This window comes from Diospyros lotus, chromosome 5 (genome assembly GCF_014633365.1).
Source record: "Diospyros lotus cultivar Yz01 chromosome 5, ASM1463336v1, whole genome shotgun sequence".
Taxonomy (NCBI): domain Eukaryota; kingdom Viridiplantae; phylum Streptophyta; class Magnoliopsida; order Ericales; family Ebenaceae; genus Diospyros; species Diospyros lotus.
This window is the reverse complement of record NC_068342.1, coordinates 23219029-23239482: the sequence shown is the minus strand read 5'-3', so window position 1 is coordinate 23239482 and position 20454 is coordinate 23219029. Positions and strand designations below refer to the sequence as shown.

At 40.8% G+C, this 20454-nt stretch overlaps 1 protein-coding gene across 2 annotated transcripts; it reads right to left on the bottom strand.

The window, feature by feature from the left end:
• Positions 1 to 263: 263 nt before the first annotated feature.
• LOC127801657 (probable protein S-acyltransferase 12) lies at positions 264 to 19180 on the bottom strand. Of its 2 annotated transcripts, XM_052336961.1 has the most exons (8): positions 18567 to 19179; positions 2956 to 3205; positions 2546 to 2637; positions 1727 to 1853; positions 1543 to 1628; positions 1103 to 1168; positions 516 to 669; positions 264 to 424 (listed from the first exon to the last, which is right to left on the bottom strand). In XM_052336961.1, the coding sequence occupies exons 1-7, from the start codon at positions 18792 to 18794 to the stop codon at positions 553 to 555; spliced, it is 966 nt and encodes a 321-aa protein (XP_052192921.1). In that variant the 5' UTR covers positions 18795 to 19179; the 3' UTR covers positions 264 to 424; positions 516 to 552. The 2 variants fall into 2 exon arrangements, 1 of the variants encoding a protein (XP_052192921.1); XR_008023111.1 differs by lacking the exon at positions 264 to 424 and having other exon boundaries at positions 587 to 669; positions 1543 to 1647; positions 18567 to 19180.
• Positions 19181 to 20454: the final 1274 nt, after the last annotated feature.

Here is a 20454-nt window from a genome sequence, read left to right as displayed (position 1 = left end):
TTTTCTTATTAGCGATTATCGTAAATTAAGAAATGCAAATTCTAATTGATCAAAAAAACTCTATATATAAGTCATTGCCCTTCACATACTTTTCAAGCAATCAAATATAATTCAAGATTTGAGCTCATCTGCAAATTGATCCCCTTGAATAAAGCAAATCCCCTTCTCTTTTCCAATTTTTTCCCAACTTTTATAATAAAACCCTAAAATTTCCAAGCGAACTCAACGAATTAATAGGACCACCGATGTCTAAATTTTACAAATTTAATTAAACCCATCGCCTTGTAGCAATAGCCAAAAAGAAAGAAAATACAAGGCTGGATAACTTTCACCCCCAAAGTATTACTTAATGATGGATGCACGGAGAGCCATCCATAAGGCGAAAATAGCTCACCCCTCAAAAGTTGAATATTACAAACGCACGCTGACATATAGAGACCAAAAGATACATTGAATTATTGATGAATTTACCACATATTATCAAGTGAAATAAATTATAGTACACTGGAATTTACCTTCCTGTCCTCAACTGCCAGTGAAGGTAAAAACACGTTACACCACGACATCTGGACGTGTTGGGAAATCTAGGCCTTGAATTGCTGGAATATTCTCCAAATCTTCCTTCGAGAACAAGGGCAACAGCCATAATGCCTTTTTAGTACCGAAAACCTTCAGAAACAAAAAGAGAACATCAGAATGGAATGGCCTGGCGTGGCCTGGCCTATTACCCACCATGATCCAACTCAAATTTGAACTTGCACCTTGAAATTTTCTTAACATATAATAATGCTTCGATTAGATATAATGCTTTAAGTGGCAATCATCAAGTGTATCTTAGAAAATTAAATCTACTACAAGCATTATGTTCTAGTTGATTATTGTTTCGAAGTACCCTTGCAAAAAGGACAGCTTTGCTATTAGAATACCCAATTTGTTCCTTACTGTTTCTCTGGATCACAAATACTCTCCTTTATGTTGCGCAGGAACAATTAAAAAATGCCCAAAAGCAAAAGATAGAAACTCATTATGTTGATGAATTGCATTCAGACCATAAAGCACTAAAATATTAGAAAAAGTATATAAAGCATCCAGCATGCTCCACCTGCTCAAAGTTTTTCTTCCGGCCCAAGTCATACTTCCACCTGATAGCTTTTTTCTTCTCATAGACCTGGTACAAATGATTGTATTTGTTAATCAAGGCTATTATTATCCGCTGCTTGCAGGGATTGCAGCTCTACCCTCAAAAGGAGACAGAATAATTTCTAGGTTAAAAAGTATGCCAGCCATCTGACATATCCTTCTAGTGTGGCAATGAAAATTAAATCAACTGCATTTCAAACAAAATGTGACCAATGGCTATTTTGAAGTCATACAGTGAAACGACAACGGCTTTTCCCAAGAAAAATTCATCACCAATACTTCATTGTAAAACTGGGAGGGAAAGCCTCCACTAGCATTTTTGATAAGCATGACTGGGCTAATATTGAGATCTCGTAGAGCAAGAATACAAGGATGGATACAACAACAAAGACTCATGATTACCTCTATCGAAGTGGTATTGCTAGAAAGAAGAGACGCGTGCATAGATATGAAACAAAGAAGACTCAGTGCAAAAGCAAGATTCAAAACTGCATAAAGGGACAAAATCTGTAAGAAATATAGAATTAATGAGAATGTAGTCAGTACAAGTTGGAAATGACAGTAAATGTGAAGTAGAAGAATTTACCAAATGCCAAAAAAGTAACTGCAAGATTGCCTGGAGAGGCAGAATGGGTCACGGCTTTTTCAAAGAACTTTATGAAACTGGGCAGCAATACCAAAGTATCCATTGTTGTCTCCAGAAATGTATAGAGCTGGGAGATCATATGCCGATAAATAAGTAACATGCATATGTCAGAAGCAAGAAAGAAAAGCACATAGGAACTCTCACAAGCTATCTTTATTTCTGTGAATACTTGAAAAGGTTACAGCAGAAAACAGTGCATATGAGACAACGAAGCAAGTTCCAGTCCTCTCTTCTACCATTCACTGACACCATTTACAGATGCTATCCACTGTCCAGAAACTGTTCCAAGATTCTATCATTTGCCTAATTATATACTCAAGGTTAGCTCCTTCATGCACAATGACCCTAAAGCAAATACTTTAGGGAAATGTACTTGTATAAAACTTCAATACCAGCCATAAAGCCATTTCACACAACCACATCAGTTTTAGTCATTAAGACATTGGAGCTCGCAGGTGGAGCTTTACCTCAAACTTGTGCTGCATGGCAAGCTAAACATCTTTCTATCAGAGACTATTTTTAGCGAGCCAAAAGAAGTAGCAAATATGAATTTTGTAAATGAGATCCATTCAGCCTAGACATCCTGATAAAGTGCAGTAATTCTTGCAAGATATCTCATTCTAAATTGGATGCCTTAAGAAATTCATGAACTGTAGCCAAATAATCAAATAGCACAATAAGCATCAAGATACTTTATTTCTCATCTTGAGACAATCATTTTTGCCATAAAACAATTAAGGGAGAGGAATATGAAATCACCAGGAAAAGGAGAAAGAACTTATAGTTGCATGCTCCAACACAATTAACCACCCATATGCAATGGTGATCCATCTTAAGGACACATCTTTGGCCTGCAAAACACATAATAGAGACAGATAATTTTAGGATATGATGCTAACTCAACCTGGTAATGCAAACCAAGAAATATAACAATGATCAAACAAGACAAATAGATTGGAGAGCTAATAGAATGGTTCTTTGAACATGTTTTGGCAAAAATACAGCAGAAACTGGTGAGGGTACAAAACAAATAATTTGGAAACATCACAGTAATATTAGATCTGGAAGCCAGTCACATTTCTTGCAAGCTGAAAAAGACAACCTTAACCCTAGAAGAAAAGAAAAACATGACAGAAGCAAAATCATGGTATGAAAAAGACCGAGCTTACAAACAGAGCAATGATGGCATCGTGGAGGCTTTCCATTTTCACAATGGATGCAATAGCTTACTGCAGATCTCCTTTGTGGTGCATCTGAAGAAGAAATTGTAGAATCCAAACTCTCAGATGTCATGCAATCCGACAATGGCATAGAGCTACCCTCTTCCAAATTCCCCTCACTTACTGGTCTCCAGTTTGGAGGAACAGATCCAGGGTCACAAAAGACCACCATGAAGTAGCACCAAAGCAGCAATACAAGCTGCAAAATAAAATAGATAAAATCAATGAGTTCATCCATTACAACATCTCCTACAAATAGCATACCTCAAGACACCTTTTCTTGAAAGTGCTATGTGAGTTCATCCATTACAAAAACAAAGTAAGAGCTTAGTGCGAATCCTCCATGTAACCCAATTGTAATCAGAAAGGCTTCAATGTCTCTTCTGCAAGATATAACACACATTTCTGCTCGATGATCATGTCCTTAACAACTTGAATATACACAATCTGGACTCCTTTCTTTTTCTAAAACCCTCCACAAAATTAGTTTGAGAACTTTATCATAGGCTTTTCTCAAGTTTTTTCTATATACAAATCTTTTTATTTTTCTTTACACTTGTTTATTAGGCGCCTTAGTACACAGATAGCTTGGAGCTTTCATTGTAGACCTACTAAGCACAAAACTAAATTGATTTTCTGATACCTTAGTTTCTTTCCTTAACTCTCTTAAATCGTGTTCTCCAAAAGATTCATGGTGTTACCTCATTAGCTTGATCTCTTATAATTCTTACAATTTTTGGAATCTCCTGTAAAGAATGTTCTTTCTCCATTCAGGCATCCTCTTCAATAAGGATCAGAATGTATAATTTTGTTAACCATTTTTATGGCTCTCTCTCTCTCATGCATTTCTATGCTTGTATTGGTAATTATCTGGTCCAACTGCTTTATCATTCTTCACCTTTATTCACTTCATTTACACAAATAAGTGCATTAAACATTCTATTCTTATCTTCTTCACAATTATAAAGACATTCAAACATAATGTTCAATATTACCTTGAAAAATAGTAAAATACTCTTTTCATCTCTCCTTGATCACCCTTCGTTTACCAACACTTTTTTCTTTTTCTCTTATGCACTTAGTCAGCTTCAATATATCTCTTTTTCCATCTTTTATGTCAAGTTAACAAAATAAATTTCATGAGCTTCTGATTTTGTTTCATTGACTTCCTTTTTTGCCAAGATATACCTCTTCAAGTTTTTGTGTTTGGACATTTACATCATGTCCTGTAAGAAGCTCTATTTGCTTTAATTTTTCTTGTAACCCGACATTTTAACACCAAGACTCTCTTGATTTGAGGCTCTTCCATCAACTCACTTAGATTAATTTTTGTGTGTTGAATGGCAGTTTCTATCTCAATCCACATTGGGTTAGCATCTCCATATAGTTCAATCTTTTCTGCCACAAACTTTTTGATGCAGGAGCATATTCTTTGATTTATAAGTGTTCTTTTTGTTTTTTGTTTTTTTTTTTTTTTTTTACTGTCTTTAGTTATGGTTAGTATTTAATTTATTAGGTTTTAGTTAGTATTCAAAATTATTAGCTTTACAAGTAGTCATGTGACTAGCATGTGACGTTTAATATAGATGGATGGAGAAGATTAGAAGGATTGCTTTGTTATCAACAGAAAGGATTCATTATCACAGTAACACCTAGTATAAATAGCTTTCTGAGACATTTCTATGCAGCCTTTTTATTCTAATTCAACATTCAAGGTTTTCTTGAACCCTAAGTTTCATCTAATTGTTCCAGATTGGATTTTACACTTTTGTCCAAAATTTGCTCGTATTTTTGTTAAATCTTCCTCCCACACTATCTTGCTTCTTACTTGAAAATAGTTTTACCTTCCAAATCCCACAATTGAGTCTTGGGCATAGTGTTTTACAATTCTTTTAATTCTCCTTTTTTTTTTTAACATGGATGTCAAAGGACCATAGGCCTATGTTGGGTAGTATAGCACTCTCCTAGTATAAATTTCCAATCCTTACAAGATAACCAATCCTGATATCTCATAAGAAAATGGTCTATTTGCGTAGTTGATTAGCCATTTTTTATATATGGCTAAATGGCATCCCCAATACATAACACTCCCTAATTTATGAGGTTTGGGGTGGCCATTTTTGTATACATTCTTTCCATTACTTTACAAAGAGGTTATTTTCACAACTCAAACTCCTAACTTTTTAATCACAAAAGAGCAACTTTTATCATTCCTACCACGGGTCACCTCTAAAGTGAGAAAATCCAAAATAACTTTCCCTCATTATTTCTTTCTCCAAAGACATAATCTCCATGCACATCTTTATACTTCTCCACCCACATAACACTTTAATTCACCTCCAATAATGATCTTCTATTTTCTAAGTATTCTTCGCAAATCGCTCCAAATCCTTTCAAAATTTCGCCTTTATATCTTCTCCCTACCTAACTTGTAGTGCATATGTACCAATTATTCAAAGTTTTTCTTTTCCCAAAGCAACTTTAACTATGATACTCCTATCTCCCAACTTCTTTGTATCTGACTACCTCATCCTTTAAATCTTATGCAAAATAACACCTACTCAATTTATCATGTGATCCTGCCATGAATACCAAAGACTGTTAAATTTAAGCCTTGTCACCAACCCATCTTGCTCTTTAAGGCAAATAATTCTTCTAATCATCACATTGTCATGACGCCGAGGCTATAATTGTAAATATAATAATAGTTAGTTAAATGCATTACTATATTGTACTGTAAGTTGTTCGTGTTTGTATCTTTCAATTACCAACCTATAAATAGGCTAGATGAGTTAGAGAATGGATACAGTTGAATGATAATTTAAATCTGATTTCCCTCTCAATTGTTCTGATCTCTCTCCCGATCTCTCTGATCCTCTCTTGTTCTCTGTTTTGTCTGTATTTCTCCCTCTATTCTTGTTGTTATCTCCCTCTCTTTGAATCTAATTCCCCCTCGATTTCTTCCAAATTCCTATTCAAACCCTAGACAAACCCTAGAATCGTGATACATATCCACCATTTCCATATATTTCTAAATAAAAGTTGCGACATTCCAACATTTAATCTTTAGCCTTTGGTCTTGAGCTAAATTTTTTTAATCACATTCATCTATGAAAATGTGAGAACCCTTGACAATTTAACACTGCATCCAGGCATGGATACAGTGGTCCTAAATCATGTTCACGGGACACAGGTGATAAAGCATGTTGCAAAGAGGGTAATGCCCCAACAATTTATTATTTTGTCTAGAATCCATATATAATATCTAATATGTTTACAATAATTGTCAGCTACAAAACACAACCCTTCTTTATTCGAATTTGAGATAGACTATGAATAGGAGGAACTCCTTTAAAACTAGAAATGTTTAAGGAAATTAACTCAACTCGAAAGAGGAGTTCAACTTATCAAAAAAAAAAAAACAACTTAAAAAAAGAAAGAAAAAAAAGACAAAAAGAAAACAAATTGAAAACAACTGAGATGTATATCAGGAGTTTTGTAGAATTCACAACAGGAACATAGAGAGACACCGATAAGAGTCAAAATCAGACAATCCCCAATATTTGCTTGACGATTGCCCTTAGGTCCTATTGTTTGTCTAAGGACCCTCTATGGTTCTGTTCTCGCCAAATGCAATAAACCAGAGACACATGCGGAGTATTTCGCACATTGCCTAAGGTGATCTACCCTTCCATCTTTAGCTCTTACAAGTAACTCCATGACTAGAAGAAATTACTCCTTGCCTTACCTTCCAAGAGATTGAAGAGCTTCCCAACCTCCTCTCATTAAACTTATGATATTAACAATTCTGTGCAGATTAATCCCAGACCATTGGGACCATTTAGTAGGAAACAAACAAACAAGTCCATATTATGTCCAAGAGCTTAATGTTGAAAGTTGAAAATGTTGGCCAAGCAAACCTCCATCTCCCATTAGAGGAATCTTGAGGCAGTTGTGGAAGGAAAATTCAACTCAAGTTCAAGAAAGCTTCAGGTCTTATAACTAGGAAAAACACTAACGTTTTGGATAACATTTTTGGATGATTTACTGTGAATGTTATCCTATCTCGACCTAGGGTTGGCCAAACATTTTTGGATAACATTTCAGATTTCTTATTTCTCAACAGCTTCAATACAGTCTTGAGTAGCATTATATAGCTACTCTATATTCAGTTTTCAATTACTACTCTATATTCAGTTTTCAATTACAAGTTATAACTGAAAATGTACAACTGGCCTTCAAATTCTCCTACTCATGTGATTTAACCCAGGCCACCGGTGCAAGAAACAGTTATTATATATGGAAGGACTAGAGGATGGAAAGTAAGAAGAAGAGCAAGTCAGGATTGGCTGAAGCAATGGGCCAATTGCTACAAGTTCTTGGGGATAAGAACTCTCTCAAGGAAGGGAAAATTGCCATGATCCAAAGGTATAGTAGTAATAGCTATTAGATGTCTTTCTTTTTAGTTGTACTTTGTTGTAGCAGTTTGTACATTTCAGTTGAATAGGTTGGAACAACATATAAATAGGTTATATCACTTAGAGAATATTAGGGCCTGTTCTCTTTACTGTTTTCAACTCGTTTTGAGTTTTCAGTTTTTCAAAATACTAAAAACGCGTTCTCTTTTCTGTTTTCAAAAATGCATTTTCAAAAATAAGAAAAAAACTTGTAAAGGAAACCCAAAACAACATTTGGATGTTTTCAATGAAAACTCACCCAAAACACCAAAACACGGAAAACACGTGCCTCCCCCACCCCCCACCGCGCAGACCAACAGTCCCCTCTCTCTCCTCTCTTCTTTCCTTTCTCCTCTCCTCTCTTCTCGCCATGGCAGAAAACAGATCCGATCGGTGTCACCGGCGAACATGGGCCTTGCTGCCTTCTCCATCGTGGGCCATCGTCTTAGTCGTCATCGTTCGCCAATCGATGGTTTAAAGACATTGCAATGGCCGACTGGTTGAGTTGCTCCTTCTCGGCCACGACGTTGGTCTCCTCCCCCATTTCTTTTTGAACAACAGCCTTTGTGGCCGCTATTTAGGAAAAAAGTGAGCGGCGATGATGGGTGAGGAAGGAGATGGGGCGATCGGCGATGATGAGGAAAAGAAACAGAGGCGGCCGACTATGAAAGAAAGAGGCGGAGGCAGCGGCGGCACTAGGATGCGCAAAAAACCCTAAGATGCTGAGATAGAAGAAGATGGGTTGATTGCTGCGACTCCCCTCCCCTTGTGATTTGGTTTCTTTTTTTTTTTTTTATTTAAATATTAAATTGAAGATATAATATGATTTTTTTGTATTAAATTTTTTAATAATTTTTCTAAAATTTTGATTTTTTTGGTTTTATTTTATTTGAATTTTATTTTATAATTTAAAGTATTTGAATCAAATTTACAATTTACTAATAAATGTTTATAATTTACTTTGAATCAAATTCATTGAATAAAATATCATAATAACAAAAAAAAATCGTTTTTAAAATTTCAAAACAAACGCGTTTTCTAATTTTCTGTTTTGAGAAATAGTTTTTCAGAATGACAAAAAAAACGTGTTTTTAAAAATTTTAAAACAAACACTCAAAACACAAAACTGAAAATGAATTCAAAACTCAAAACTCAAAATTGAAACACGAAGAGAACACCACCTTATGTTTTTGGATGATAATTGAATCTCGAATCTTCCTGCTCAATTCTCTATTCTCTCTCGATCTTCTACCTCAATTTTGTTCATCATCCCTCCCTTTTTGTCTAATCTCCCTCCTTTTCTAACTCTAAATCCCTCAATCCCTTCCAATTTCCATTACAAACCCTAGGCTAGCCCTAGGAACCTAATACTCTCCTGTAAGCCCAATACACCCAAGGTCTTGACATTTTCCTTCCCTTCAAAACTTTCTTGTCCTCAAGAAAATCAAAGAAACTAAGCAGCTCTAGGAAATTGAGCTAGGAGATCCTGAAAATATTCCCAAGTGTTGTTAATTGGGTGCAAAAGAGACCATAGAATGAGTACTTGAATAAGAAAAAATTGGTCCTTTTAGATGCTTCTTGAATATGGCATCTACTGTCAATTCCTGCAATTTTGCCTTTTTTGTTGCCTGCTTGACTGTTGTAGGTTGCAGCAACTTCATTGTTGGCCTAAGTTCTTCACTAAGGCCACTTAAAAAACTTGAAACAAAACATGCTTCCAAAAGTGAGGGGTTGGTAATGATCATTAGTGATTTAAATTCTTCAAACTTGGTTTGATATCCAAAACCGTTCCAACATGTCTTAACTAATTGAATTCTTCTATAACATCAGTCATATTCTTGTCCCCAAATCTCTCGCAAAATTCTTCCATAGAGTCTTGCCAAACACATTCTTCTCTAAGCCTTGCCCACCTTTGATACTGTGCATCAGCAGTATTGTTCGAGTAAGCTGAAGCCAGGTTAGCCTTTTGAGACTCCCCTATGTTGTAAAATTGAAAAATTTCTGACATCTCCTTACCCACCACCTAGGGTTCTTGCCATCAAACATTGGTATTTCCAACTTTGGCAATGGAAAATAAGGCTGATTAGATGCTACCCACACTTCCCGCCTTCTTTCTACAACTCTTTCAACTATATTTTCTCCAAGTACAGCAGGTTCAATTTCAAACTCCGAAGAACTAGCTTTTCAAGTGTTGTTGCCAAAATACAACAATCTATTTTTACTTGTGGGTAGATGTGAAAGTCTTGGGAGTCGTGCCTTCAATGATGAGAATCTTAAAGAGCAACTGGATCTGGCAAACAAGCAGATCTGGTGATCCAACAGAGCTGATGGTCTGATAGGGTGATGCTCTGATGGGTTGATGACTTGGTGGATCTGGTGATCTGGTGGGCCAAGATAACCGAGTGACCTGAGGTGACCGATTGGCCTTTGATAACCGAGTGACCTGAGGCAACCGAGTGGCCTTGGATAACCGAGTGACCTGAGGTAACCGAGTGGCCTTGTATAACCGAATGGGGGTCCTGCACAAACCCTCCGATGCTTAAGTCATATCTCGAGAGAAAATGCAAAATTGTACTTCAATAACTCAAGAGTGCGTACCTTGTAAAGGAGACGGGACATTGTATTTATAGCGGAGGGTGAGGGAGGCCTCGCGATAATTTCGGCGAGGATTTCGCGACCCGCTCCAAAGATCTCGCGGCCTATTTCAAAGATTTCAAAGCCCATTCGACGAGGCGTCTGATGACAAGAGGGGGTCTACTCGGTTACAAATGAGTGGACCATGAAAATGGCCGAGCTGGGGTTCTACTCGGTTACAAATGAGTGGACCATGAAAATAGCCGAGTGACCCCCCACTCGGTTATGCCCCGAGGGGGATCGCTCGACATATTTGAGTGGACCCCCACTCGGTTAGGCCGAGCTGGGGCACCCCACTCAGCATGACCGAGTGGCCCCCCACTCGGTTATGCCGAGTTAGTCTCCTTCTTCCTCAAGACATTTTTGCCTTCTCTTTCTTTAGCCATATTGGGGCCCACCTTTGATCAGGTATCGTCTTCACTTTACCGGGTACATCAATTGCTCCCTGCTTTTTTAGCCAAGAAGTCAGGTAGAAGAGCATAAAGTACCGGGAAATTTTAGCGTGCTTCTTGCCGCATTTTACTTATCTTCGGAAGATCATTTGTGTATGTTTGCTCTTTCTATTTTCTGCATTCGTCCGACAGCTTTGACGCTTTTTCATCTTTTGAGCCCCTATAAATAGGGCTCCAGGTCTTCATTTGATCCACATAAGGATTGGTTGTGGGTGTCTTCAAAACTCAAATTCTCTCAAGTCTCGGTGCATTTTCAAGCCTCGTCTCATTTTCATCCCTCAGCGCAAGGTTATTGGGCCACTCGGTGGCCATGACCGAGTGGCCCTATTTTGCGGCTGAGGCCCACTCGGTCATGACCAAGTGGTCATGATCTTGTGGCACCTTCATCTGCTCCCGGCCGCTTATTGCCTCTTTACATTGCTTCGCTCTTCTTTGTCTTGTACTGATACTCTTACTTTGCCTGCAGGTATTTGTTTATTGTGATCCTCCGTGTTTTCCACCTCTTCAACATAACAAGGTAACGCTCTCAAACCTTTTCAATATGTTGAGGAGAAGACCGGCATCACCCCCCGACCCTGCACACATTCCTGTCACTTCAAGTTCTCGGCTCTGGTACGGGGATTTCGAAAAGGTTTACGATGCCACCCTTTCAGAATATATAGTGAGGTATCCTCGTCTTGATGAACCGGACCCCTCCCAAGTGGATGAAGGCTCTATTGGTATTCATTTTGCTTCGTTTGAGATGGGACTCCACTTTCCTCTTCCGCCTTTTGTCATGGCGTGGTTGCGTCATTACAAGATTGTTCCAGCTCAACTTCACCCTAATGGTTGGGCCCAGTTGGTGGGTTTTTCCGTACTTTGTCATCAGCGGGATGTAGTCCCTTCCATGATACTCTTCAGTTGCTTCTATCGATTACGAAAGGTTAGCAAAGACCGCCATCTTTATACACTCCAAAAGATATCGGGCTTCGAACTGTTTAGTGCCCTTCCTAACAAGATCAATCGATTTAAAGAGCAATGGTTGGTGATAGAGCCTCCACCTGGTTGGGATGCTCCTATGCATTGGAATCATCATGATGCTAGCCAAGGATTTCCTCCTTGCAAAGACGTTCGGGGCGTATATCGTCGTCTTGTGGGGATATTAATGGCACAAGGTCCTGTTGATTTGCTGAGTCTCTTGAATTTAGAAAATTTCAGAGTCGCGGGTTGGGGGGTTTTATTACGCCAACTGGTCCTCCTCAATCTTCTACGCTATCCAACGAGAAATGGAAGGAGTCGAAGAGGAGGAGATGGAAATGCTTGGGCAATCTTCACATCCTCCTTTCGATCCTCAGGAGGAAATCACTCCTGGGGGTAGATTATCTTTTGCTATTGCCTTCCTTATTCCATTATTGCATTATTTTTCCACATTAAATGATTTATGTTGGTTTTTGCAGAAATGGCTGGATTAGGTAGGCTGATGGAATTGCGTAGATGTCATCGTGAAGAGAAGGCACGCATTACGGCAACACCCGGCAACGAGAAAAAATACGCTCACACCCGTTGCCCCGCTTATGGCCCGGCTACGAGGTAAAATGCGATCTAACTCGTTGCCCCACTTATGGCCCGGCTACGAGGTAAAATGCGATCTAGCCCGTTGCCCTGCTTATGGCCCAGCAACGAGGTAAAATGCGATCTAGCCCGTTGCCCCGCTTATGGCCCGACAACGAGGTTAAATATGCTCACACCCGTTGCCCCGCTTATGGCCCAACAACGAGGTAAAATACGCTCAAGCTCGCCACTCCGCATGCGGCCCAACAACGAAAGAAAAGCCCTGACCTTGTATCACTAAGATCAACAATAAAGGAATGAATTAAGCGGTAAGGAGCAGAGCATGTTGAGTAGAACAAAGAAGAAAATATTCAGTGATAAAGCGACAAATCTCATTGCAGTAGAAACAACCGAGAGTACAAAAAAAAAAACAAAAACAACAAACAAGGACGAGAAGCAAACAACAATGAGGATCTACTCGCAGGAGCGAAACTTGCGAGAGGAGCGCTTAGTAGACCTGAATGATGCAACAAGAATCTCAGGAAGTACCCCTTCCTCAACCTTATCCGTATGTGGCACATCTTCAACAGCTGCGCCAAGATCCTCTTCAATCGCTTCGGGGTCGTCCACCACACCTTCTCCCCCACGGTTGAAAGGAAACGAATTCCATGGGTCCGTCAGATTTTCCAAGTCATCCACCAAATAAGAATCCAAGTAAGAAGAATGACTCAAAGGGTCATCCGGCTCATACTGACGCCAACCCACTTGAGTAGATTCCTCAACTTCGAGAGTAAGCAGAAGTTTAGGAAAAGTCTCTCCCGGGCGCTGAGATTCTAGATAGGCACATGCCAGATAAAATCCATACTTCAGAAAGCCTGAAGCATATTTCCCCTTCCTACCTTGGCAATCGGTTGAAAGACGATATTCCTTCACCGCTTCAGCCCGAATAGCACAAGCGTCCCTACGACTTATCTTCAGTTCATCTAGGTGTAGAGAGTGTTCTTGCAAAAGTGCTTCATGCTTCATCATCAACCCAACGTTCTTGTGTTCTTCAGCTTCTAGCTTAGAACGTAAATCTTGGATTTCCCCTTGAAGGCCCGAGGTACCAACAGCAACCTCGGACAGCCGAGCACACATACGCTCAATCTCTGCCTCTACATTTCTCTTCCCGACCTCCGCCCGATGAGCGCGACACTTTAGCTCTTGGCGTTCTTCATTCCAAGTAGATTGGCGGTTCCTCCAGTCTGACATCTGTGCGTCTCCCTGCTCACGATATGTCCTTTCCTTGGCATTGGAAGCAACGATTCCCTGAACCCTTGCACCAGGAACTGCTCCGCTTCATCTCTAGCTTGAGCATGATTACTGCCAATAAATCGCCGTTCATCTCGAGGGAGAATAATGGAATAAATGAGACGGGCACCAATCCCGGGTTCAGAAACAGAGTCTATCTCTAGTACCCCGGGGGAAACCTGAAAGTCTCGACTACTAAGCTTCGTACCATCCTCGAGAATCATAGTATGTCTCACCTCGCCGGGAACGGGAAGTATAAGAGGCGGTTTCATTGATTTCTCGCCCTCCAGACGACGGCTATCCTTCCTGTTGGGAATCACAGGGTGGCGACATTCTTCTTCCACCCGGGCCATGTCACCAACAAATCGAGAAGATGAACTTCGCCCCCCTCAAAAACTGAGAGCAGGAGATGGAATGTCAATGGTCTCTTCACGGGAGAGAGGGGTCGATGATGGGCTTTCCATAGGAGAAGGAACTTCAACACTCGAATGGTCACCTCTCGGGCGACGACGTCTTTCCACCCTGGTAGGCAAAACTCCGGCAGGTCTGCGTGACCGAGGAGGACGAGAGCTCGTAGATCCCTCGACACCACGAGCAAAAACCCCGATCGTTGCCACAATGCGTGCCTCCTCTTCACGATGACGTCTATGCAATTCCATCAGCCTACCTAATCCAGCCATTTCTGCAAAAACCAACATAAATAATTTAATGTGGAAAAATAATGCAATAATAGAACAAGGAAGGCAATAGCAAAAGATAATCTACCCCCATGAGTGATTTCCTCCTGAGAATCGAAAGGAGGACGTGAAGACTGCCCAAACATTTTCATCTCCTCCTCCTCAACTCCTTCCATTTCTCAGTTGGACAACGTAGAAGATTGAGGAGGAGCTGTTGGCGTAACAACCCCCCAACCCACGACTCTAAAATTTTCTAAATTCAAGAGACTCAGCAAATCAACAGGACCCTGCGCCGTTAATATCCCCACAAGACAACGATATACTCCCCGAACGTTTTTGCAGGGAGGAAATCATTGGCTAGCATCATGATGATTCCAATGCATGGGAGCATCCCAACAGGGTGGAGGCTCTATCACCAACCATCGCTCTTCAAATCGATTGATCTTATTAGGAAGGGCACTAAACAGTTCGAAACCCGATACCTTTTGGAGTGTATAAAGATGGCTGTCTTTGCTAGCCTTTCGTAACCGATATAAGCAACTGAAGAGTATTAAGGAAGGGACTACATCCCGCTGATGACAAAGTACGGAAAAAACCACCAACTAGGCCCAACCATTAGGGTGAAGTTGAGCTGGAACAATCTTGTAATGACGCAACCACGCCATGGCAAAAGGCGGAAGAGGAAAATGGAGTCCCATCTCAAACGACGCAAAATGAATACCAATAGAGCCTTCATCCACTTGGGAGGGGTCCGATTCATCAAGACGAGGATACCTCACCATATATCCCGAAGGGGTGGCATCGTAAACCTTTTTGAAATCCCCGTACCGGAGCTGAGAACTTGAAGTGACAGGAATGTGCACAGGGCCGGGGGGTGATGCCGGTCTTCTCCTTGACATATTGAAAAGGCTTGAGAGCGTTACCTTATTATGTTGAAAATGTGGAAAACACGGAGGATCACAGTAAACAAATACCTGTAGGCAAAGTAAGAGCATCAGTCAGTGTTCTAAAAATCGAGCTAGGCGCCGCCTAGCCGCTAGGCGGCCGCTGGCCGCCCCGAAATTGCCCTAGTCGGGCCTCCTAGGCGCCGGCCTGAGTAAACGTCCGGCTTGGGCGCCCAGGCAGCGCCTAGTCGGCCAGCGCGCCTAGGGCTTTTTTTGCTAAATCATAAATCAAACCTGTTAGCGTCCCCCCCTCTTCACTCTCTTCTCACCTCAACGCTACTGCCTCAACGCCGCCAAGCTTCATCGACCCGCCAGTAGCTCACCGTCGTTGCTGCGTCTAGCTCCATCCTTGCCGCCAAGCTTCATCGTTACCGCCTCTTATCTGTCAAGTCCTCCTCGTCCTCGTTGCCTCAGCATCGTCACCCCCGCCCCTGTCCTCGCCGTTGAGCTCCATCTCCGTCGACTCGTAACCTCTCTCTCCCTCTCTCTCTCTCTCTCTTTGTGGGTTGTGCGTTTCTGGTTTCTTTTTTATGTTTTTTATTTTTTATTTTATTTCATTTTCTTTTCTATTTATATATAATTATTAGATTTATATTTAATTTTTATTATTAATTATATATATTCTATAATATTTGCAAAAAATCTGCTCCTTGCTTATAGTATATTGATGTTTTTATTATTGGTTTATGTTGCATTATTAATGCTTTTCAACTTTGATTTAATTGAAAATAACATCAAATTACATTACAAAATTTAAAAAATAAAAAAAAATAGCAGTTTTCTAGGCTCCGCCTAGGCCCCGCCTAGGCGCCTTAGGCGCTAGGCCCCAGCCTGGCGCCCGACTAGCGCCTAGCGCTTTTTAGAACACTGGCATCAGTACAAGACAAAGAAGAGCGAAGCACTGTAAAGAGGCAACAAGTGGCCGGGAGCAGATGAAGGCACTGCAAGATCATGACCACTCGGTCATAACCGAGTGGGGGCCCACTCAGTCATGACCGAGTGGGGCTCGGCCGCAAAATAGAGCCACTCGGTCATGACCGAGTGGCCCAATAACCTCACCCCGAGGGATGGAAATGAGACGAGGCCTGAAAATGCGCCGAGACCTGAGAGAATTTGAGTTCTGAAGACACCCACGGCCAATCCTTATGTGAATCAAATGAAGACCTGGAGCCCTATTTATAGGGGCTCAAAAGTTGAAAAAGCGTCGAAGCTGTCGGACGAATGCAGAAAATAAAGAACAAACATGCACAAATGATCTTCCGAAAATAAGTAAAATGCGGCAAGAAGCGCGCTAAAATTTTTCGGTACTTTATACTCTTCTACCCGACTTCTCGGCTAAAAAAGCAGGGAGCAATTGATGTACCCGGTAAAGTGAAGACCTGATCAAAGGTGGGCCCCAATATGGCTGAAGAAAGAGAAGGCAAAAATGTCATGAGGAAGAAGAAGACCCACTCGGTTATGGGTCCACTCGATTATGCCGAGTGGCTGCCCCAGCTCGGCATAACCGAGTGGGGGGCCACTCGGTCATGCCGAATAGGGGGGGGGGCACTCGGTCATGCCGAGTGGGGTGCCCCAACTCGGCCTAACCGAGTGGGGGTCCACTCAGTTATGCCAAGCAATCCCCCTCGGGGCATAATCGAGTGGGGGGTCACTCGGTTATGCCAAGTGACCCCCAGCCCGGCCATTTTCATAGTCCACTCGTTTGCAACTGAGTGGACCCCCTCTCGTCATCAGACGCCCCGCCGAATGGGCTTTGAAATCCTTGAAATGGGCCGCGAGATCTTCGGAACGGGTCGCGAGATCTCCGGAGCGGGCCGCGAGATCCTCGCCGAAATTATCGCGAGGCCTCCCTCACCCTCCGCTATAAATACAAGGTCCCGTCTCCTTCACAAGGTACGCACTCTTGAGTTATTGAAGTACAATTTTGCATTTTCTCTCGAGATCTAACTTAAGCATCGGAGAGTTTGCGCGGGACCCCCACCTGCGCCCTAACGGTGCTCTCGTTTTGTAGGCCACTCGGTTATATAAGGCCACTTGGTTACCTCAGGTCACTCGATTATCCAAGACCACTCGGTTACCTCAGGTCACTCAGTTATCCAAGGCCACTCGGTCACCTCAGGTCACTCGGTTATCTTGGGCCACCTGATCATCAGTCCACCAGATCTACCAGATCCACCAGATCCACCAAGTCATCAGCCCACCAGAGCATCAGCCCTATCAGACCATCAGCTCTATTGGATCACCAGATCTTCTTGTCTGCCAGATCCAGTTGCTCTTTAAGATTCTCATCATTGAAGGCACGACTTCCAAGACTTTCACATCTACCCACAAGTAAAAATAGATTGTTATATTTTGGCAACAACACCTAGGAACTATTCCATTTCCTTGGAGGATTGGATCAGTCCATTCCTTAGGAGGAAAATCATTAGAAAGACTCACCTGAGGCAGTTTAGAGAACATGAACATGAAGCCGTCCAATCTTGTTGCTAATCCATCCATAGAAGCCTCAAATTTTCTGTCCAGCACAAGAATCGCATCATGATTTCGACTAGATCCAGATTCCAGTGAATCAACTCATGCTTGGAGATCAGATACAGTCGCATTCACCAATTGCAACTGTGCCTCAAATTGCTTCAACCACGTTCCATCAGCCATAGCTCCTAACCTTGCTGATACAGGCTGTTGTGGATAGCAGCAATCCAAGAACCGACTACTCTGACACCAATTGTCAGGATCCTGTCCTGACCTAGGATTTGATGAAGAACAGAATGGAGAACGAGGGAGGAAAAGAGAAAGAAGAAGGAGAATTGAAGAGAAAGAGAGGAATTTCAGATTTCTTATTTCTGAACAGCTTCAATACAGTCTTGAGTAGCATTATATACCTACTCTATATTCAGTTTTCAGTTACATGTTGTAAATGAAAATGTACAACTATTCTACAACTAATCAACTGAAATAACAGCTGCTAATAAGAGAAATAACAGCTGCTAACTATTCAATTAATCTGCTACAATCAGCTCTCCTGTAAGCCCAATACACCCAAGGTCCTGACAGTTACTTAAGGTAACTAGGCAGATCTATACACACGACCATCTGAGAAAGACTTTTTCCTGTTGCCCACTGCTATAAAAAAGATACATACCTTAAGGGCAGAAATACATGACTATATGCATGTTAAAACTCTTCTTGCCTCTTGAAGTTGATTAAATTGTCCATAAGTTTTCTTTTCATTAACTTATGCCTCAGACTAACCCCCAGATGAAGGTCAGGGAAGTACTCATTATACCCACTTTTACAGGGATGGAGGGGCCTGGAAGTAGTCGTCTATCCTCAAAACATCATTATCAAATACAGTGTACTTCTCACCCACAATAGATATGAATGAAAAGGAACTCCAAATCTTTGCTTTTGGTATGAAACTGTAATGTAATCGTCTTGTTGAGTATCTTGGAGTTCAAGAAAGGCAGTAGGACTACATAAATTTCGTATAACCAAATGAACTACAACTACAAGTCGGAGTTCTAGTACGTAAGTAGTCAACAAAAAAGTGGCAGAAAATGAAAAACATGGTATTACCAAGGCGTGAAAGATGACAAGTATGGTGAATGACAGACACGATTTGAAGCCGCCTTCAAGCAACTGGGGACCCCAGGTTAGGACGACGACAGCGTAATAGGAAACACCGATTATAGCAGCGACGAGGATGATAATGAAGTAACCGAGAATTTTGAGGCCGGAGCATAACTTGAACAGGTTCAGATCCACATTAGGATTAGGTCGCCGACCAAACCCGATACGAGGCATCAGTACGGCGGAAGACCTCCTGGTTCGCGGCGGGAAAAGGCGTTTCCAGATATCCGAAGCCAGGGTTAATAGATTTCGAGGACCTGATCGGTGAACGCTGCTGAAAAGATTTTTACTCACTCGGAACTGGGTTTCAGGGACAAACACGAGAAGACCAGAAGGAATCAACAAGTGTTCCAATTCCTCGCCTAGACCAATGAACTCGAGCACTTTAATTAGCACAAGCGCCTTCCACTTCTCCGTGTTCTCTGTGGCTATGGCTATCCCTCTGTTAAATCCATGGAATTCAGCTGGATCTTCATCATTGACAGAACACTGCCCGAACCGAAAGCACAATTGAACGATCCAATTTGTATACCAACGCTTGCATCTCCTTCGTAAACAAGGATTTCCCTTAAATACTATAATAATTTAAGAACTTATTTTAAAAAAACACTTTATTTTATAATTATTTATATAAATATTACAAATTCTACCAAGTTAGCATCCGCATGTATCAATGCCAAGTATTGGCTTGACGACACTCATTCTCCAGACCAGGCTAGTTAATTGTTTGGATCTGGATCTGGATCTAGATCTGGACCTGGATCCGGATCAGATTGCTTTACATCTTTTAGGTCCAAATCTAATAAATAATGGCCTGGCTTAAAACGATTTATATATTCATCCTAACCAATTTGCATCTTATATAGATGCGTATGCAATTTTGATACTTTTTTATTTTTCAAACCAATCATCATTTTTCTATCTCTGGTCTCCCTATTTCCCATCTCTCTCATTTTAAAAAATATGGTCTCCCTATTTCCCATCTCTCTCATTTTAAAAAATATCAATGATACCTCTAGGGTATATATTAATTGACAAAGGAAGAATGTGATGGGGTATTATTCTTTGAACCCCAAATTCTGTGTTTGAGCCCTAATTGGAAGATAATTCAGCAAGCAAGAAGTGACCCTGTAAAATGAAAAATACTTGTCGCTCTCATGTTTACGGTTATACTAGGGATCGAAACTTGCTTGTTGGATTTTTTGATTTACCTTTATTGTTGAAATCGTGAGGTCAAATAGCGAGAGCGTTCGTGATTGTGCGTTAATAAAAAAAAATATATCAATGATGGCCAAACATTGGCCTATGGCACCTAACTTTAACCCTAGGGAATTCTAAATATAGATTTATTGAATTTTCAAGTTCTTATAGAAGCGAAAAATAGCTTTAAGACAAGGGAAATCATTAAAGTCGGGTTTTTAAAAGGCTAAAATCGACGCATTGGATAATTTGAGAATTAGTGGATAGTAAAAGAGGTTTAAGGTTGGATATACCAAGATTAATGAAATAAAAATTAAATTTTTTGGAGTCTAGTTTGAAGTAGGTAAAAGCTATTTCAAAACATTCCATCACGATGCTAAAATGCTTGAGAACGGCTGTGTATTTTGAAATGAGGGAACCTTGTTTTCACGTGGGGCCTATTTTGAAATAAAATACAAGTCTTTCTGAAATGAATTTGTTGAAATAGTTGACAATTTGTATCCATGATATAATTGAAGACCCAATCCTTGACAAATGCTTACGGGTTTAAAACATGATGTTAGGACATTAGTACGCACATAATAGATGTCTTAGAGTGGCAAGAATTGATTAGTAATTGGGCCAAATTGAGATT

Bases quoted from the DNA above. Each gene is read 5' to 3' on its own strand.
- LOC127801657 (XM_052336961.1), bottom strand. From the start codon at position 18,794: ATGCCTCGTATCGGGTTTGGTCGGCGACCTAATCCTAATGTGGATCTG. The intron at 3,206-18,566 runs GTAATACCATGT...TTTATTTTGCAG, and splicing joins TTGTCATCTTTCACGCCTTG to CTTGTATTGCTGCTTTGGTG. The intron at 2,638-2,955 runs GTAAGCTCGGTC...TGTGTTTTGCAG, and splicing joins ATGCCATCATTGCTCTGTTT to GCCAAAGATGTGTCCTTAAG.